Here is a 21,709-nt window from a genome sequence, read left to right as displayed (position 1 = left end):
TGAAGCTTCTCATAGAGGTTATAAAATTTTTTTCACTGGATTTTTCCTATTATAAAATTATTATTGAATTTGAGTATAAAGAGGATTTCAAATTCAAAACTAACCATTTTATCAACCAAACAAATGAAAAAGAATAAATATGAAAAGAAACTTACTTGAAGCCAACAGTAGAAACAAGTAAATTGACTTGGTAGCTAGAATTGTGGGCATAGCAAGTAAATTCACACAATATAAGCCATAACAATATGACCCACCTAAGTTTCAAAACATAACTAAAATAATACTATAAAATAAAATAAATTTTATTTAAAAAAACATCATAAGACAAATATAAAAAGAATATAGGACCAGTTTTGTAGAACCTTTACTTCATAAGAGCCTCATCATTGAGCATTGATTTCTCCAAGTTTTCACTTTGCTGTGATTATTTTTGTGCCACGTACTAAACTTGGTTAGATTATCAGATTTTTACAGTTTACTGAGTACTTTATACCGCCTATTTTGGTTTAAAAAAACCTGACACATAAACCTTTTAAAAATGCGGTTATTTCACCAAATGCCCTTATCTTTTGCAAAATTCACCAAATTCCCTCAAGTTTTTCAAAATTCACCAAATACCACTGACGTTTATTATTATTCACACCGTGACCTCAAAATACCCCTGTCGTTAAAGGTTCGTCAACAATAATATTTAATTCACCACATGCCCTAAATTTGTTAAATAATTACACAAAATACCTCTATTTTTTGAGGTACAACGACTAGTTTAAAATTTAGGAAACTAGCTGTTAATTTTGATTCTCACCCTTTTTTGCATAAATATTCAACACATAGCAATCCTCTTATTTGCTTAACCAGAATTTTAACATCATGAGTTATATGTCCAAATCATCTTCCTCAATATATGAGTACTCTTAGAAGCTTTAAGTCCGTTAGCTCGCGGACAAGCCCATGCCGTTTACTAGAGCGAGTATGAACAAATTGTCAAACCCGCATAAAAGGGGCTTGAGTTTGCTGTATTAAGCCCGTTGGAAAATATATGAATTATAAGCCCGGATCGTTTCCCGCCCAAGCCTGCAAAATTATCATCTCTACTTCATTTGACCCCTTTTTTTCTCTGTTTGCCTAGTCTCCAACACTTCTTTTTATGAATAGAGGTTGCTTGCAATTCTGACGCACTAATACATTGAGGAAGAGGATTTAGACATATAACTCATGGTGTTAAAATTTGTGGTTAAGCAAATAAGAGGGCTGCTATGTGTTGAGTATTTATGTGAAAAAGGGTAAAAACCAAAACTAACGATTAGTTTTCTAAATTTCAAACTAGTCATTCATTATTTGGTGAATTAAATATTATTTAACAAAGTTAGGGCATTTGGTGAATTATTTAACAAAGTTAGAGCATTTGGCGAATTAAATTTTATTGCTAACGGATCTTTAACGTCAGGGGTATTTTGAGGTCACGGTGTGAATAATAACAAACGTCAGTGGTATTTGGTGAATTTTGAAAAACTTGAGGGTATTTGGTGAATTTTTTGAAAGGTCAAGGGCATTTGGAGAAAAAACCGTTTAAAATGAGATTGTCATTCGTCACTAATTTAGAGGATGAAACTATTGGTTTCTATTTATATTATATACACTTCTAAATGTATCTAATTGTTTAAAGTTTAAACTATGATCAGCTTGTTCTTTGAAAAAATATAAAAAATACATAAATTATGAGCTTGTTAATTAGGTAATTATTGTTTATTAGATAACTAGATTAATCTCGTGCGATGCACGATTTAATCAAATAAAATATTTTAAATTTATTTATTTTTTCATATCAAAATTAAAAACAAAAATATTTCTAACAAAATTTTCAGAATTTGATACTAATAATAATGTAATGGACCGAATTTTAATAAAAATTACAAAACGGTGATATCATTTATAGTTTTGGAGGGAAAATTTTTAATGACAACATGACATGTGTCTAGATTTAAAATAGAATGATATCAACGGTTGTTACTTTAGTATAAGTTATAGATTAGTGTTGAGAGAAACATTCTACCGAGTAATTAAGTAATTATTGATCAATCTCTTTACACCTAGAGAGAATAGATTGTAAAATCCTTAACTAAGGGTTTGTTTGGCATTGTTTTTTTATTTCAGTTTTCTGTTTGTTTGAAAACAAAAAACCAAAAATAGGAAACAAGAAAAAGGTGTTTCCACTTTTTTGTTGTCAGTTTTCAAAATTACCATGAGTTTAATAAATTTAACCAATTTTTTATTCATTATATGACATATATCATATGATTTCGAAAAATAAAAATCCAAAAAACAGAAAACCACAGTGATGCCAAACGAACCCTAAGTAATTTGTCATCATATGTCTTACTCCCTACTAAATTGTTATTGTAATTGTCATATATATTACCTTGTTTCTCAGTTCGGCATTTTCTTGTTGTTGAACATGGTTCTTGTTTAACAAAACACAAGTGTGAATATTAGTATATACTACCTCTGTTAATTATTATGTGCAATAAAGACGTATTATTTATAAGATTTAAAATATGAGTATTCTTTTGTTGCACATAATAATTAACGGAGATAGCTAGTATTATTATTTTCAATTTTGATACGAAATTTTTTCCTTGATGAAAAATGGTAAATCCCTTGAACGAAGCCAAACACATACAAGTAAAACTAGTTATTGAGCACATAATTTTAATTACCATATATATTGAAATATAACAAAAACATGCCTCAAATTTACAACCTTACATCAATTATAGAGACCCAAAAATTAAAACAAGGCATATATTGGGAAGAAAAGGGGAAAAAAAAACCATCTTATACACTTGTAGGGAGAAAATTTTAAAAAAGAAAAAAGAAAAAAAAAAAGGCCAAGAAAATATTAACAAAGTCTTGTTGGTCTATTGTATGTTGGGGAGCTAAATGATTTGTTATGCTTCACCATTTTGGACATTTGACTCTTCATTTCCTTACACAAATTCTCCAATTCTAACACTCTCCATTGCATTCTTTGCATGTTCAACTTCATATCTTCACTTCCTTGTGATATAGATTCATCATCGTCTTCATCATCAACATCTTCGTCGTGATAATGTTGTGTTGTTGCTCCTTCCGATCCATATACAACAATTTGTTTGTTGTTGCTCTTGTTTGTACTAGGGCTCTCACAATAATATTCCAATTGATTTGCTTTTGTAGGTGGTTCATAATTTGCATGTTTTTGAGAAGCAAGTGCTTGAACTGCAACCCTAGGAGGAATTCTCGGATTCTTTGCTAGGTCCTTGCATGCTTCTAAGGATAGTTTTTCGTAGTTAAGACATCGACATAACCTTGATCGTTCTTCGAATGAGAGGGTCGGATGAGACTGCAATTATTAAATAAAAATGAAAAATAAAAATTATTGACTTACTTATCATATGGTACTGTATTATTCATTTCATTATCAAACTCACATTTAATTGAAACTATGGGACAAATAAAGTAAAAAAGTAACGAGCATTATGCTAATGCTAATGCTAAATTTTAATATCGAACTCACTCGTATGTTTTATATGAAATTATTGGACATACGATGTAATAAACACAATACATCCATGTAGTAGCTCTCTAACAACTAATAATAGATGTATCTAAATCTTGTTCAAATTTTGTATTTTTGCTATAATATCCTTCCTACTTTTTAGTAGCCACTCAAAGCACATTTATTAGCCACAAATTATTTTCGTGATTGTTCTTTTAGGAGTTGAGTAGTGGGTGTGTGGGGTCCACATGAGGGTATGCCTAGATTAGATCGGGTATAGTTACTAAATCAGTCAACTATGGCCCACATATTGATTTAATTCTTGTCCCAAGAGTAAAGGCAAGAATCTTCATTGATTGAATAAGCAAAAATGTTATGTGATCATGTTCATTGATTGAGTTCATAAGGCATATGCAATTAGGCACGAGGCATGCCAAGAAAACTTAAACATAAACGAGTGGCGGAGTCAGAAATTTTCTTACTTGTATTAAAGATAATATTTATTGGTTTTCTTTGCTAATTAAGTTAGCATCTATTTTAACTAGCTAATTTACAAAAAAATAAAAATAAATAAATAAATAAATAAAATACCAAAGACCACAATATTGTTTGTCACGCACCCCTTTGTAATAAATTAATTCAAATGTTATTGATGATTATACATTAAGAAAGTGAAATATATATGAAAAGGTTTAAAAGTAGAAGTAATTGGTCAATTATAATTTTAGATGTTGACAATTAAGAAAAACATCTCAATCGATCAACTATGAGCCATGTAATAAAGAAAGAGCATGGACCATTTCCTCCATGATTTTTTAAAGTAACCTTACCTAAAATTATGATCTTTGGAGTATGAGACATCACTATACAATCTATCTATTAAGATATTCAACTACGCTCACTCTTTCACCTTTTTTTTTTAAGTGTGTAACATGCTCTGCTAGTAATTAAGCATAATTATTTTCAATCTATTCGTATATTATTTTCAAGTGAATGTGATATATTATTTAAGAACGGACAGGAAATGTACAGAATTTAAAACCATTGCATCATTTATAGTAGTAAAAACTCAACGACTAAAGCAATTAAGACACTAAGTGCAAACATATACTTGTGATTGGTCTAAATTGCATACAAGTATAAAATGGTGACGTTAAATTGAACCATATTATAATTTAATTCAATATACGTCTCATTTTAATTTTAATTATGACCTATTTTTATTTTAAATATAAATTTTATCGTTTTTTGAAAAATGATGGGACACGTGTCATCCAGATTTCTTACTAGATCGGCTTATGGACATAGTAATATTGTATAAAGTACTAAGTACAAAGTAAAACATTATAAGAAGTAGCCACCAAGGATGAGTAGGGAAGGACAGTGGGGGAAAGAGAAAAAAGCCATGTAACAAGAGGAAAATGTCATGTTCATAGCTAATAGGCAGGGTATCCTTTGTCTTATTTTCTCACCCTTGTCTCCTTTGTATTAAGTCTTTTTGTAGTCCTTAAAGTTTTAGTCCAAAACTACATCTATCACCCCAACTCATCAATGGATAACAAACAAACTTTAACACCATCAATAATAAGATGCCCCCAAAATGGAAAGAATCAATTTCAAACCCCATCATTTTTACAAGACAATATTCACCACACGAGACACAATCATAGTCCGTAACAAAATACAAATATATATATATATATATATATATATATATATATATATATATATATATATATATATATATATATATATATATATATATATATATATATATATATATATATTTCCCCTAAGCAGCGATAAATAAAAAACCCTCTTGGAAAAAAAATCACCACCCATGACAAAGTTAATATTGGGTTAATTTTGAGAAATTTATCTTCATGATAAACAAACAAAAGTGTTTATCTAGTGGTATTTCTGTAAATAAGTCAACAACTTTTATTAAATGTAGGTCCCATTAATGTTGATTTAGTTACGAGGAATATTTTGTTGATTTATTTACAGAAATGTCACTAGATAAACGATTTTTTGTTTATCACGAAAATAAACTGGGGCTCCATCGTTAATTATGCGGCTTATTTTTTGTTAAACTTACTATTTCTACTTAACTCACGTTTTTAACTTATCTTTATTTAGTTTAGCTACGCCCGCTTATTTTAATAAGTTGAGGAGAACAAAACCGAAGTAAAGAAGGTGGCTTGCAGACGAAAAGTAAACATAAATAGTAAAATGAACATGTATTTGTTACCTCAAGGTAGATGTCAATTGCTCTGTAGACTCCATCAAAGCAATCTCTAGCAGAATCTGGTAAACTTTGAGCAACACCTATGAATTTGGAGATTTTCAGGTTCTGATCAGGTGAAATTTCTGCCAAATACTGATCTACCAACCACCCCACTTTCTTTAATCTTGCTATTGAAACTCCTTCACAATGTACAAACACTCTAATCAATCTTATTACAAGATTAACATCATAAACACCTCCAACATGATGATTCCCTTCAATACTATGTCCTGATACTAACAGATCATCGAGTTTCGCTAAATCGAGCATACTGCCTATTAATCTCTCCAATCCACTTCTGCAGACTCTGCTGAGTCCAAACCCTGTTACCAGCCTCATTACCCAAAACAATGCTCTGCAAGAAAATGCAGTCCTTCCCATCAGAATCACTCCATAAATCGCGGTATCTGCAAGCCCACTGTAATCAGCTTTCGAGTATACAGAGCAGTTCTTCTTGCTCTGAAGCGCGGTTTTAAGGTAATGAAGCGCGAATTTGGTGAGCAACAGGCTGTTATTGTCACTCCCAAAAGCACCTAAATTCCGAATTACCCTCTCTATTACCATAGGAGATAGTGTAGCCAAATCATCAAACCACCAAGCCTTTGTGTTACTACTAGTAGTATTGCTAATAGTATTATTGGTGCTTGAAGATGACAGTGGTTTGCTCAAATCTGGTGTATTAGTCTTAAATGATGAATTCGAAAGGCGAATTCTACGAGACATTGTGTTATCAGGAGAAGACGAAGAGGAAGAATTCGATGAAAAGATAAGGGATATATCAGAGTTTTGAGCAATTTTCGCAAGCAAAGTGGTAATGAGTTTATCAATGAGGTTACTTGAATCAGCTAATGTGAAAAAGGGTTCACAAGTTCTTAAGCATTCAAGAACATCACCCCAAGACCAATGAAACATTTCATCTAGAAAAGTTTCGGATTGTTGCAAAAGATTGAAACTTGAGAATTTATCAGTCATATTCAGAAAAATCGAAGCGCAATAGAGCTGGCAGACATTATGAACTGTGATTGGAATTCTACCATTGTTGTAACAGAATCTTGAAATTAGCTCAAACCCATCTGAACCTCCAGGAAAATCTTCAAGGGTAAAGCTTAATTTCTTGATTTGAGTTCTTTTCTTTTCTTGTTTGATCAATTTCCTGAGTTTTCCTGAAAAAGCTGAGACAATTTTCTGCAGGAAAATTGAACACAGAAATTAATTTTCCTGTTGAAACAATATTGCTTCTCAATTAATAAGATATGATTTCTTTTTATAGAATAACAATGATGTCAAAGCATTAATCCCGAAAAGATGAGGTCGGCTACATGAACCAAGATTTTATCTAGAGTGGCCGTCTTGTGGGTAGTTGATAGAATTGATTATAAGAAATAAATGTGTTACATAAAATAGACATAGATACATACCTGATTGAGAAAGAATGTTTGTTGGCCATTGATATGGATTTGAAGATCACATTGGTCTGCCATAATTTGATGGTTATTTACATTGAATGAAGCTTGAAATAGAAAAATGAGAGACAGAAGAAAAGGGTGATATTCTGTTATCTGAGAGTTGGCAGGAGGTGAAGTAGACAGTGTGGTTTGGGTTATAGAAATTAGGATAGCATGTGTGTAGTGTGTTGGCAGATAAACAGGAAAATATTGCTGTCTTTATTAATACCTTTGCCACAATATATATATATATATATATATATATATATATATATATATATATATATATATATATATATATATATATATATATATATATATATATATATATATATATATATATATATATATATATTCTTTTTTATATGGTGTCTATTTTATATATATTTTGTATAATAGTTGTGACTAGGGGTGCTAATTGAGTTGAGCAGCTCGCGAGCAACTCGTACTCGATTCGGTCAACGCTCGGTCAAAACTCGACTCGAGTTAGCTCGACTCGAATTCGACTCGACTCGAGATGTTAACGAGCACGAGTTGAGCAAGCTCGACTCGATAAGCTCGTGAGCAACTCGATAATATAATATTAATATAGAATTTGCAAACAAAGTTACTATCTTTAAACAAATTTGACACTTATAAAGTCTTAATTTATATCATAAAAAAAGAAAGAGTAAATGTTTAATAATATCTATATATAATAAGGAAAACAATATAAATTGAACAAAAAATAAATAAAGGTATATAATAATAGAAGGACCAAAATTTTAACGAGCAGATCATGAGCTACTCGACTCGACTCGAAACTTTAATGAGCACGAGTCGAGCAGGTTTTATTTGATAGAAACTTTAGCGAGCACGAGTTGAGCACATGTAAAAAGTTTTCGAGTTGAGTTGAGCACCCCTCAACTCGTAATCGACTCGCTCGATAAGCACCCCTAGTTGTGACAGTGTGACTTACACATTTGTGAATGCATAACTTTGATCATTATTAATATATGCAATATAGGGATTTCTAGAATGAGAAAAGCCAATAAAAAGTTGTCATGTCACCAACATATGTGTACAAAAGATTGACCCTTATACAACAGCCTTGAAAGCTAAAATGGTTGTTGTTAACATGCCGGTAAAAATAGGGGTTATAAAGAGATGCCCTAACAAAACAATTAAATCATGAGGTTTTAGACTAAAGAAATTTGAAAAGAAGGTAACACCGCGGGTTCATAATAATTGACACACTTGTACATATTTTTGACCTAAATATAAACAATTAAACATTTGTAAAAATTATATAAAAAAAAAATATATTTGATATTATGAAACTTTGCATTAGTATATTCTTAACAACATTTTACATGCTAAAATTTGTTTCCAATATATCAATAGAATGATATACTTGTAGTTATCGCTAATAAATAGTGAAAAAGTCAATTGTATTAATATTATATTTATGGAACAGAGAGAGTAATTAATTTATAAACAATTATCCAAAAACATTATAATCATTGGTAGAGTTTGTAAGTAAATAATTCCTTGCATTTTCTGAATTGCATCATTTGAAGCTTCATGTTTGTCGACAACAACTAAGGGCCTGTTCAATTCAGTTCAGTTCAGTTCAGTTCCAATCAGTTTAGTTCAGTTCAATTCAGCTCCTAATTTCCTTCTCTCATAAAATATTTATTTTAGCTCAATTCAGTTCAGTTTAGTTCAGTTAAGCTCCAATCAGTTCAGTTCAATTCAGTTCAGTTCAGCTCCAATTAGTTCAGTTCAGTTCAACTCAGTTCAGTAAATATGAACAGCCCTAATATAACTAATTTTTAATTTAAATTTTGAAAGGTTTTCACGAGTCCAAGAAAAATGTGTAAAATTATGATACGGGGAAAATTATGTGTGATATAAACACTAGATCTAGACAAATTATCCTTAAAATTGTAACATAATCGGGCCTTTCTTCCAATTTGTTTCCTAGTTGGTGAGAATTAAAAATTTGAGGTTGGATGGTTTGATTATTCGATTTGTCTAGTATCCACCGAGTAAATTGACTTCAAGTTGGTACTATAACTATACTATTATTTTATATTATTACTCCCTCAGAAAAAGAAAAAAAAAAAAAAAATTACTCTTAAACTATTCTGTTTATTACTCATTTACTCCGTCCCTTCTTCTATTTAGACGAAGTTACTAGTTATCTATTTCTTTTACTAGGGTTTATGAGAATTACTTCGTATTTCTCTAATACTGTCAGATCTGACGTCTATATGAAATTAGCATCTTTATACATTTTTTTTTTTTTTTTTTTGAGGGAAATTAGTATCATTACATTATATTTTTATCAAGTTGCCACAATTTTATTTGAAAAAACTCTACAAGTACTAGGTACGTGGTTTTGCCAATATAAAATCCAAGTACCCCAAAAGATGGTTTTTGTAATAATAATAATAGAAAGAAATTTCATAAATCATAAGATTTTTTAAACTTGTGAACCACATATGTGCCAACCTAGTATAATGATGTCTTGAATGAACTTAACATTTGAAATGTTTTAAAATTTATATCTTAGTTTATGAATATATGAATTGAGTATATAAATTATAAAGCTCAAATTTATGAATTATAATGAATTAAATGTTCATATAGATTTAAGAACGAACATCTAGTCCATTCATTACTCAACTAGTGAGCATGAGTTCATAGTTTTCAAACAATATGTCTATTCGAGATCACGATGTGTATATCATGGTTCTTAGTGGAGACTATCAATCCATCAAAACTCATCATTATTCTTGAAATAAGTGAATATAAAGTGACAAATTAATCTCTTGTTGATATGATTCATGACAAGTGTGTAACTAGATTAATAGATAAACTATAATTGTTATTGTGTGCGTATCATAGGACACATCCGGCGTTAGATTGGTTCATGAGTTGGGAGTCTTGGGACTGAATATCCCCATATATGATACGCGCATGAGCTTGAAATGAAATACAAATCAACAATCTTTATTCTCAATTATCTCAACCTTATAAGCTGAGGAGTAATTCCTCAATTTTAATGTGAAAGTGTGAAACTACTCAGGGGCACAATTGGTGGTTCAACACAATTTTTCCTCTTAGATAAAATTCAATAATACATGCATATTGCATATATTCTATGACAATATTTTGACAAAATATAAATTGTAAACTATTAATCATATTGACAAATAATAGTATGAAATTGATATGTTTATTTCACGTGAGCCTATGTTTGCAAGAGAAGGATTAAATAAAGAGAAGAAGATGCATTTTATCTAGCTCATAATATAGTCACAAATGACATTTATTAAATTTTTGGCAAAAACAAATCTTTTGAAAGATAAATAAAATAAAAATGATAGGAATAAAATTAAATAAAATTGTCTTTTGTAAGTGACAAAGTTCTGCCAAGTCAAGAAAATGAATAGTGGGTATCCTTTGTCCCATGTGTTAGCACCTTTGGTTCCCTTGTTGGTTTTCTTGTTAATTTGGATTTTATGGGGTACACTACATTTTAATTACATGTGAACCAAGGGACCCAGACAATAACCTCAACTCCATCACATTATACGGTTATACCATCCATGGAGAAAATGAAACCTAAGCCATAATTACACAAATGAATTGTTTTTTATTACCATAGTTGATCGACTGATAGCGGTTTTAAGCTAAACAAAATCAATCAATTAATATAATCAATTAAAACTTTAATCCCATAAGTGGAGTCTGCTATATAAGCCAAATTTGATTATTACATGAAGTAATCGACAAAAATCTTCCTCCTCTATCCCCTATGATCCAATGTTTCATCCTCATGCAAATTCATATACTCCATATTCTTATGAACTCCTTCCCACAAAGTCATAGATTGTATTTGAAAAATTTGTTTTTATAATAACCAACTTAAAGGAGTAATTAATTTTTTTTTAATCAATATTATTGAGGGAAATCGCTTCTAAAAATTATCAATATAATTAACTTAAATACCGTATTATTACTTAATTATTGAAAATTTGTCAAAAATCACTATCTAAAAAGGAGTGTCTTTAATTTTAGATGTTGAAAAATTCTCGCTCATTCTTTCTAGTACCCCAAAATCATGACTTTTTTTTGTTCTAGAGGTTAATATATATTAGCTCTTACTTTTTTTTTTCTTGAAAGAATATAAGCTCTTACTTAACATCAACCTTTTATTACTTCAAAGTGAAGCATCCAACTTTATTGACCGATTACTTAGAGCTCACATGACCCATAAATTGAATAAACACTAGCCTAACACAAGTAACAATAATAGGAATATAATGTTGATTATATGACTTTATTCGAGAAAGAAAGCAAGAGACTTGAATTATCTTAGATCCTATGACTGTAAGATTCGAATCTTACCAAGTGAAATATGACCTTATCTTAACTGTTGAACAAAATTATTTATTTAACTGTGAATGCGAACTTACTTAGCTAGTTAAAATTAAAAGTAATACCTACAAATTAAATTGAATCACGATTACATCATTATCCTTGCTGCTTTCTTTACGTCGAGGATAACCACACAATAAGAAATGGAGCGAAAAGGAAAATAGTTGAATGATTGTATATTCCTGGGGTGGAGACAAAACTTTAATTAGTAAAAGAAAAATTGTAATGTGCAAAAATTGATGAAATAATGATGAGAACATCCATATTTACAAAAATCAGTAAATCAGCTGTAGCAGGCAATGATAAGATTCAGAAGCTCTGGGATTTCTCCCTGCCCCTTCAATCATTTTGTCACGGAAAGATATGCTACTTTTATCTTATTTCCTCCGCCTAAATCAACACCAAGATACTTGTAACTTTTTAAGTTGATCGATACATAAATTAGCTATTAACAATAATCTATATTATTAAGGAAAAATTGATGTCAACGTTTCTAACTATGTTTGGTTTAATCTAAAAGGTTTCATCTATCAAACTCTTAATTAGAGCAGTACTAGGGGATCATTCTCAAAACGATCCCTAACATATTTTTAATTGATTTGACAAAATATAATGGTTCCAGCTACATGTCAAAACAATTTATTAAGCTTTTTATTAAAAAAAAAAAAAAATTGTTAAAGTTTTAATTTCATGTCATAATTATCAATATAATTCTCTTAAAATTATAAAGTTTGACAATACATTTTTTTGGACTATTTATTAGATTTTCGGTCAATAAAGTACACGAATTTGAGCTCGTTTGAAAATCATTCATGTTTATTTATTTAATAAATGAGCCGAGTTTGAACAAATTTTGAGTCTCGTTTAATAAATGAGGTAGAACACGAATATAAATATACTTGTTCAAATATGTTCAAGGACAACTCGTTTATATATGATCCTGAGCTACTCATTTATTTATGTTCATCAACTACTCGTTTATTTATGTTTACAAAATACTCGTTTGATATAATAAGATGTGATATCTTGAAGAAGTAAAGTACTTTTATGTGAAATATAGCTTCGATATAAAGCGATCATTTTATAACTTTTTATAAACACTCAACTTATTCACAATTATTAAATTTAACTATAAAGCTAATTTTGAGATTTTTCAAATGTTAAAAGTGCAAAGTTCATTTATTAGAGAATAAAGCTCTTAATGTCAAAAAAAAAAAAAAAAAAAAAAAAACTTATTAGTATAATTAAGCTCGTTTATGAAAAACACTCATTTATTCATGAACTATTTGCGAAGACTATAGTTTACTAAATGAACCATGGATGAACAGATTTTTAAGCTCACATAAAAGCTCAGGATTGTGCTCTGACTTGCTTAATTTAATGAACTTAAACATGAACAAGGTAGTACTTAGCTAAACTTATTTACACCCCGTAAATATATTTTACAATAATGAGCAAATCCTCAACACTCCTTTTTAAGTCTGCCATATCGTAACACGTATAAAAAGGTAACCAATTTATTAGTCACCACTTATTGACTTATCATACACAAATCAAGCAAGAGAAAAGAGGGGCAAAAAGAAACCCAAAACAGAATAACAAACGAAAATTTAAATTAGTAGTCCAAAGAAAAAAAAAAAACAAAAAACAAAAAACTATAAGATCTAATCAATATTCATGCAAGGATTATAAGATTAAGGGGTTTTGGGTATTAGCAAACCTACCGATTAACTTGTTACATTAAAAAAAAAAGGAGCGGTGCACAAGTACACTAGGTTCAAAACTACTCCGTAGACCAGAACCATAATTCTAGAGTTCAGTAATACAGGGGATTAAGGTTTCGATCCACTTCAGTTCCACCTCGACCCGACTAGTTTGATGTAAAGTTGATCAACTGTGACCCAACCTGCTACCCCGGACCGAAAAACTGCTAGTTTTGACAAGCTTAAAAGCACAATCCTAAATAAAATCCGAATATGATCCGAAAAGCCTAAAAAGCTCGCTTTGACTCAACAACTCGAATCTTCTTAACGAGTTTGTGCATGAAATTTGGCGCTAAGGCCCGTCCCGGCCCGAGTTTTGATCACCCCTAGTTCCATGCAGTCAGTCCTAAAATTTCCTTTTTCAATTGCATTATTACCGAACCCAATTAGGGCATGTTCTGATTGATTGAATTCAGCTGAACTGAACTGAACTTATTAATTAGTGATTTTTAACTACGGATTAGTGATATTTGATTATTTATTGATTATTTATTACTATGCATATGTGTATATACAAATGTATATATTAAAATATTTAAGAAAAATATACTACATAATTATAAAATTTATGGAAAATATATTAAAAACTTGAAACCCCAAAACATTTTAAACACATATACTATTTAATATTTATTGATGATGATGATGATTATTATTATTATTATTATTATTGATGATGATTATTATTATTATTATTATTTATTACTTATTGATTATTATTAATATTATTATTATTGTCGTTGTAATAAGTGCTTAAAAAAATGAAATTTGGTTTTATATCATTAGCAGTATCATTAGACATAAATTAAGAGCTGAACTGAACTGAACTGAATTGAACTGAATTTCAACGGAAGAGAACAGGCCCTTACACTACCAATTTACAACTTAGAGCCTGTTCTCATACGCTCTGTTCTCATACCAGCGTATGAGAACAGGCCCTTACTTTTTTTTTTTTGAAACTTACTCTTCTTCTTATTCAAACAGATCAACACTTCAATTCCCTCTTTCCAGAAAAATAGTTGAATAAAAATATGCAAATCTTGATTTCTAAAATTAATGGGCAAACCAAAACCCTAGATGTCGAATCATCCGACACAATCGAATTCCTCAAATTGAAGATTCTACATCAAGAAGGCATCCCAATCAAATTTCAACGCTACATTTACGCCGGAAAACTATTGGATGATGGAAGAAGAACACTTGCAGATTACTGTATCAAGAATTCATCAACGATTCTTTTGTCGCCCGAAATTCGTGGGGGTATAATGATCAAGGTGAAAACCCTAACTGGGAAAGAAATTGAAATTGATATTGAACCCAATGATACAATTGATCGTGTTAAGGAACGTGTTGAGGAGAAAGAAGGGATTCCTCCAGTTCAACAGAGGTTGATTTATGCTGGGAAACAGCTTGCTGATGATAAAACTGCTATGAATTATAATATTGAAGGTGGTTCTGTTCTTCATCTTGTTCTTGCGCTTAGAGGTGGTGCTGCTTTAATTGATTGATATTTTAGGGTTTTTAATGATGTTATTGTGGTGTAATACTGTTGAGAATTCTGGAAATTTTATCTGTTAATGGTTTAGTGTGTTGATTTTGATGGGGTTTTGTTCAATTTGTTTGTTTGATTGTTCGTATTTGATGTATTCTGTGGAACTCAGGAAGTTACGAGAACTTGTTAACGGTAACGAATAATGCAATGCTTAGGCCCTGTTCTTTTAAGCTTCTGAGCACAGCAGAGCATATTTCAGCAAAACACAGCAGATTTCAGCATAGCAGAGCCGAGCCGAGCAGAGAAGATTTCATTATTATTATTATTGTTATTGTTATTAATAATACTACTACTATTACTATTATTAATATTATCGCATTATTATTATAATTATTAAATATTCTTATTAAATATTAATTATTATTATAATAATAATTATTATTATAATCATTAAATATTATTATAATAATAATAATTATTATTATTATGAAATATTATTTAATTATTATTTTTATTATTATTATTAAAAATTAATAATTAGTATTATCTTTAAATATTAGTTATTATCTTTAAATATTAATTTTTATTATAAAAAAATCAACTATTATTAGTATTATTATCATTATTTTTTTTTGAGAAAATATTATTATTATCATTAATAAATAATATTAATTATTAGTATTAATATTATAATTATTAAATATTAATTATTTATTATTATTATTATTAAATATTAATTATTATTATAATTAATTATTATTTTAATTATTAAATATTAATTATTTATTTTTATTATTATTATTAAATATTAATTTTTAATAATATTAATATTATTAAGTATTATTTATTTATTATTATTAAATATTAATTATTTATTATTGTTAGTATTAAATATTAATTTTTAATATTATTATTATTAAATATTAATTATTATTATAATAATTCAATATTAATTATTCTTATTATTAAATATTAATTATTGGGAAATTCTCAATGGTACTCTTGAATTTCCTTTTTTTCTCAACGGTAAACACTAACTTTTTAAATTATCTATGGTAATCAATTATTAGCTAAACTAATTCAATGGTAACTTAATAACATTAATCCCTTAATATAAGCCTAACTGTAGTTAACTTAAGTCAAAAAGACTAATTTACCCTTAAAAATCAGTTTTCCCTCCAAATCAGATTGCCCTTTTCCCTCCTTAACCAAAATCCCCAATTCTTCTCTTTATAAACCCTAGAAACGGAAATCCCAATCCCTATTTCCCCTGTATTTCAATAATTTGCAAGTAAGCTAAGTTTCTCAATGAAATTCTCTCGTTCTTCTTCTGTTAGGGGTATCACCATTGATGAGAAGCTTGATTGGGTGAAGCATGTCCATTGCTACTGCAAACCATCTCAAGTTGCTGCTATCATGGTTTCTGAAACGGCAAAAAACCCACGAAGGCTATTTTACAAGTGCAGGTCTTGCGATTTTTTTGCGTGGGTGAAGGAGGAAGATGTAATTAGGTCGGGGGAAGAATTAGAGGTTGAACAGAGTCCCATTGTTCTTTTGAATGAAAAGGTGGATGGATTGGTGAACTATATTAAGGGAATTGTTAAAATTGGTCTGATTATGTACTTTATTATGCTAGTTATTGTTGCAAATAGAAATTAGGAAGATGTAATTAGGGAGAATTGTGGTAGCCCTAGTTTCAGTCAAGTTAGAGTTTATGTATTCCCTAATTATGTACTACTTTCTAATTAAATAAAAGTTCGTGAATTTCCTTTATTTTGCACTCTATTTGTTCTGTATCAACAAGCTTAAAATTACAGATATTGCATGCATATAAGACATATATAAATGATCTGATTTGATTAAATCAAAGTATCAGAGAGATACCAAAAACTATTCAGCATATTGAAACTTACATCATTGCAGAATTTGTATCCAAAAACATCAAAATGTGATACAGCAACGACATCATTAACTAAGGTTGTCCAAAAAACATTTCAGCATGCAGAAGCTGACATTATTAACTAAATTTGTCCAAAAAAAAACCATCAACTAAAACATTAAGGCTTAGGATTAGGCTGGAACTAAGGAAGAGGCTGGGAGGCAAACACACCAGTCTTAGCCTTCTTTGCTCTTGGGGATCTTCTTAATGGTTGAGAAGAAGATGCAGCTGCTGGATCTGGTTGGCTGAGAGAAACTCCTTGTCTCTTAGGGACTTGTTTTTTCTTTGATTCTGCTGCTGTTGCTTCCAAACCAGCCTTCTCTTTGCCTGTCATTCCACCTTGACATGTTTGTGCATTGTGGCCAAAGGTTTGGCATTTGCTGCACCTGACAGTTTTAGATCTTTTGCCCTTGGCTTGCTCACCCTCTTCCCTCCTTCTGTTTCTTACAGGTCTGCCTATTCCTCTCTTCATCTTGGGTGGGGCTATCTCAGGATACTGACTTTGTGGCCATTGCTCCACATCAGGTATTGCCTTGATGGTGTTGCCATAAGTGAGCTTATACTTGGTGATTGAGTACCAGTCACTGACATACTTATGAGGGTCATCATTTGAGTGTAAGATGGCCCTCATGGCATGCTTACATGGCAAGCCAGTCAACTGCCATGCATTACAAACACAAGTCCATGCCCTCAAATTTACAGGTAGGACTGATCTCCCATCCAACACCTCATATTCACCTTCCCCACTTATCAAACACTTGCATGATCTTGATTCTTGGCTAATGACTTGGTGTCTTCTGACTATATTTGGACAGATATCACCTCTCCATTTTTCACATGCCTATCTTCTAGTAGCCATCCTCAGCATGGTCAGCCTCCTCACACCTGTTGTAGGAAGTAAGTAATAGGGTTATTATGTAACTAAAATACAAGTAAATGCATACAAGTAAAAGCATAACAAGTAAAGCAAGTGAGCATATACTACCTTCTAGCAATGTCATAACAGGTTTACACCTATCAAGGCCTAATGTTGAGTTGAAACTCTCAACAAAATTTGATTTGTTGACATCTGACTTTATGGCTGGATTAAATGCATGTTTAGACCACACTGATTGTGGTCCAAGTTTAGAAAACCACTCCAAAGCCAATGGATTAGCCTTTTTCAAACGTTCCATAGCCTTTCTAAAGGTGAAGGGGTTAAATGCCCCACAAGCCAACCAGAATAATGAGAACATTAGCAAACCAGGGAACTGAGGTTTGAAATTTTTCAGCAAATGTTTGCAGCAATACCTCCTTCCCACTTTAGGCCACAAGTCTTGAATTGCAGCCTCAATACCCTAACAATACAGTAGAGATAAATTAGTTTACATTAGTATATATGAAATAGATGGGTAAAATGAACACTAGTGGTACAAAATCATTACCTTCTGCCTATCAGAGATTATACACCATTCATCCCCTCTTCCACTGTCTTTTAAAGCATTCTTCAAATGCCATAAAAAGAATTTCCAAGTTTCAGCATCCTCTCCTCCCACAATTGCCCAAGCAATTGGAAAGATCTCATTATTACCATCCAAAGCCACTGCTGACAGTAGCACTCCACCATAATTCCCTTTGAGATGAGCTCCATCCACCCCTATTAGACTTCTGCAGCCAGCTTTAATTCCATCTAAAGCTGCTTTGAATGCAATGAATATACTAGTAAAAGCCAAAGGCCTTTCAGGATGGTTTGCATCATTCCATGCACAAAATGCCAAAGACCCTGGGTTTAACTCTTTGATCACATCACAATACATAGGCAGATCTTTATATGACACATCATGCCTGCCATGGATCTCCTCCAGTGCTTGTGTTCTGACTCTGTACAAACTGGATTGAGCCATATTGACCCCATATCTCTGGAAAAGTAGATCATTCAATGACTTTTTAGGGATGTCATTGTTTGCTCTAATGTCGTCTAACAAAACTCTCTTTGCCCATTTGCAATTCACCATGGAATTTCTGAGCTCAACTCCCTGGCAAGTGTGTTCTGAATTCTCTATAGACTTAATAGCCCATGTTGTACCATCTGGAAGAGGGAGGCATGTAATCTCCAATTACAACTCATATCTGAGCATGAAACTGAGTACCTGAAGTTGCTTGCATATTCAACAATGATAGCAAATCCACATTGTATGCAATAGTCCCTAACAATATCTCTCAAATGCTGTTTATCTATGAACAACTGCCATGGCTTCAAAACAATTTTACCAAAGCCCTCATCCTTGTAGACTTCACCATTGTTGTATAACTTTGCAAAATAATTGTCCTGCTCATTTTCACACTAAAAAACAGGTTCCTCAAATGGATCAAAGCCATCCTCAATCAAAGGACCATAATCATCACCCTAGATCTTATCTTCTGTATCAACACTTTCTTCAGTGTCTTCATTTTCAACCTCAGTTGGGCTGTACCCTTCATCTTCTGCTTCATCATCTTCCACACTCAGTGTCTGGTCACCATCATCCCTAAGGCTAATGGTTAAACTCCTTCTAGTACTAACTACCCCAGAAGATGCATTATGCTCACTACCACTTGCACTGCTACTATTAACAACTCCATATCTTTTAGCAGTAGTCCTAGGAATTCTCCTCTTATAGAAGACTGATGCTCTAGAAGACTGACCGGACTCTCTTTCATGTGAGGTTTTACTACTCCTAGCAAAATCACCTATGTTTTGAATAGGTTGTAACAGTGATTGGGTTGATGGGTGAGGGGGTTGTGTTTGTTGTGTATGTAACTCTGATGGTATTTAGGTGTCATCTTCTTCAGTAGGGTGATCAATAGGCTGGTTTGGATCCCATGGAGTGGGAGAAACGTTAAACCAATAGTCAACTGTATCATTGACAGCCCCTCTGCCTCTGCTTCTCCCAGCTCCCCTACCTCTCCCTCTAGCATTGCCCCTCCCTCTCCCTCTACCAATTCCCCTTCCTCTCCCTTTCCCTCTTCCAATTGCAGTCCCTATTGGAGTATGAGGTACCCTATCACTCTCAATCCCTCTATTAGGTGAATCTAGAATGTCAGCCCATGTCTCATCTATGCATTGGTTAATAGCATGGTCAGTCTGGTCCAAATCATGTTCATCTATTGGAAGTTTACCTACTGCAATCATATGCTTGTCAAAGTCTTCTTTAAAAACAACCTCAGCTTCCAATAACTCAGGTTCACTAGACTTTCTTTTCCTAGGTGTGAGTTTGGATCTCCTGACAATCACTTTAGGTTCAATAGCTACAGATTTGTTCATACTAATAGGTTGAACAGTTGGTGCCCCTAACATAAGTGACCTATCAGCTTCAACCACTTTACTATCCTTACCCACAGCTCCTACCCATATGTATATCTCCTTCTTCTCAGGCAAATTACTAAACATTTTCATTAAGTCAGCATCACTTAAAAGACTAACATGCTTCATTTTAAACACATATGAAAATATAGGGTGTTCTGGAGTTTCCAAATTGTCCTTAGTTGCTTTCTCCCAGTACTCTATAATAAGATCAATTAAATTTGCCTTATCAATGTCCTCAACAACAACAGACACATCCTTACCACTATATTGAAACTGTAAGACAACATTATCACCCATTCTGCAGCAAATATAAGAAACATGTATAAGCATAATGCCCTAGAACATTAAGTACAATATTCAAGTAATTTTAACAATACAACCCCAATAATTAACTCCATACACAAAATAACATTAATTTTTCAAAATTAATCAACATCAAACAACAGCAGTATTAGTAATTCACCAATACCCTACACATTTACAAAAACAGAGCATACAACAAAAATTTCCCTTCATAAATCGAAATAAATACATACCTGACTTAGGACCGCACCTCAAATGGTATAATTCTCCCAAAGATCGAACCTTGCTGACAATCGCAACCTCTTTGAATGAAATTCGTCTCCAAATTCACCCAATTTACTCCTCAACAACATAACCCAAATTCCCCTAAAACCTCCCAAAAAACCCTAACTTAATTTCGACTAAATAATCCTTGATAATTACCTATATTTTCCAGAATTTGGAGCCAATAATTTTAGGGAAATTCGATTTTGCGATGAAAGACTGAAGAACTAGAATGAAGATGATGAAGTTCAAAGGTTTTAATCAGACCTTTTGACAAGACATAGTTGGTTGGGTAAAATAAATGGGGGTGTTTTAGTCAATTCATCTTTTCCCTCCCATTTAAACATAAACCATGGTTAATCTTCTTTAAAAATGCTTAACTCAAGTTACCATTGAATTAGTTTAGCTAATTAGTGATTACCGTAGATAATTTAAAAAGTTAGTGTTTACCGTTGAGAAAAAAAGGAAGTTCAAGAGTACCATTGAGAATTTCCCTTAATTATTTATTATAATAATTCAATATTAAGTATTCTTTTTAAGCAGAGCAGAGTAGAGCAGCTCTAAAGAACGGGGCCTTAGTGTATTCTCTCAGTCCATCTTATAGGCCTCAGGAAGTTCTTGGACTTGCTAGTGGTAACGAATAAGGCGTTGCTTAAATGTGTTCTCTTAGTCCATCAGATGGAACCCAGGAAGTTACTAGTTAATGGTAACGAATAAGGCAATGCTTAATGTATTCTCTTAGTCCATCTGACAGACCTTAGGGAGTTCTTGGACTTGTTGATGGTAACGAATAAATGTACTCTTAGGGCATGTTCACATTTACTGAACTAAGTTAAACTGATTAGAGCTGAACTGAATTGATTAGAGCTGAAGTAAATTGAATAGAGCTGAAATGAATGTTTTATGAGGAAAGGAAATTAGAAGC

General features: G+C 31.6%; 1 protein-coding gene and 1 pseudogene across 1 annotated transcript; one reads left to right on the top strand and one right to left on the bottom strand.

The window, feature by feature from the left end:
- Window positions 1–2,692: 2,692 nt before the first annotated feature.
- LOC145589355 (BTB/POZ domain-containing protein At3g19850-like) lies at window positions 2,693–7,498 on the bottom strand. The gene is made up of 3 exons (XM_081645890.1): window positions 7,244–7,498; window positions 5,790–7,010; window positions 2,693–3,382 (listed from the first exon to the last, which is right to left on the bottom strand). The coding sequence occupies exons 1-3, from the start codon at window positions 7,304–7,306 to the stop codon at window positions 2,900–2,902; spliced, it is 1,767 nt and encodes a 588-aa protein (XP_081502016.1). The 5' UTR covers window positions 7,307–7,498; the 3' UTR covers window positions 2,693–2,899.
- A 6,881-nt stretch (window positions 7,499–14,379) lies between these two features.
- On the top strand, window positions 14,380–15,061 carry LOC145587350 (ubiquitin-NEDD8-like protein RUB2 pseudogene; annotated as a pseudogene).
- Window positions 15,062–21,709: the final 6,648 nt, after the last annotated feature.

The sequence above is a fragment of the Chenopodium album genome, chromosome 17 (assembly GCF_948465745.1).
Source record: "Chenopodium album chromosome 17, dcCheAlbu1.1, whole genome shotgun sequence".
Lineage (NCBI taxonomy): Eukaryota > Viridiplantae > Streptophyta > Magnoliopsida > Caryophyllales > Amaranthaceae > Chenopodium > Chenopodium album.
The sequence above is the reverse complement of the archived record's forward strand: the minus strand, read 5'-3'. Positions and strand labels throughout refer to the sequence as shown.

What these genes read in the sequence shown, in the direction of transcription:
- LOC145589355 (XM_081645890.1), bottom strand. Translation starts at nt 7,306, where the DNA reads ATGGCAGACCAATGTGATCTTCAAATCCATATCAATGGCCAACAAACA. An exon ending in AAACATTCTTTCTCAATCAG is followed by an intron (nt 7,011 to 7,243) that starts GTATGTATCTAT and finishes ATTTTCCTGCAG; the next exon opens with AAAATTGTCTCAGCTTTTTC. An exon ending in CAATTGACATCTACCTTGAG is followed by an intron (nt 3,383 to 5,789) that starts GTAACAAATACA and finishes TAATAATTGCAG; the next exon opens with TCTCATCCGACCCTCTCATT.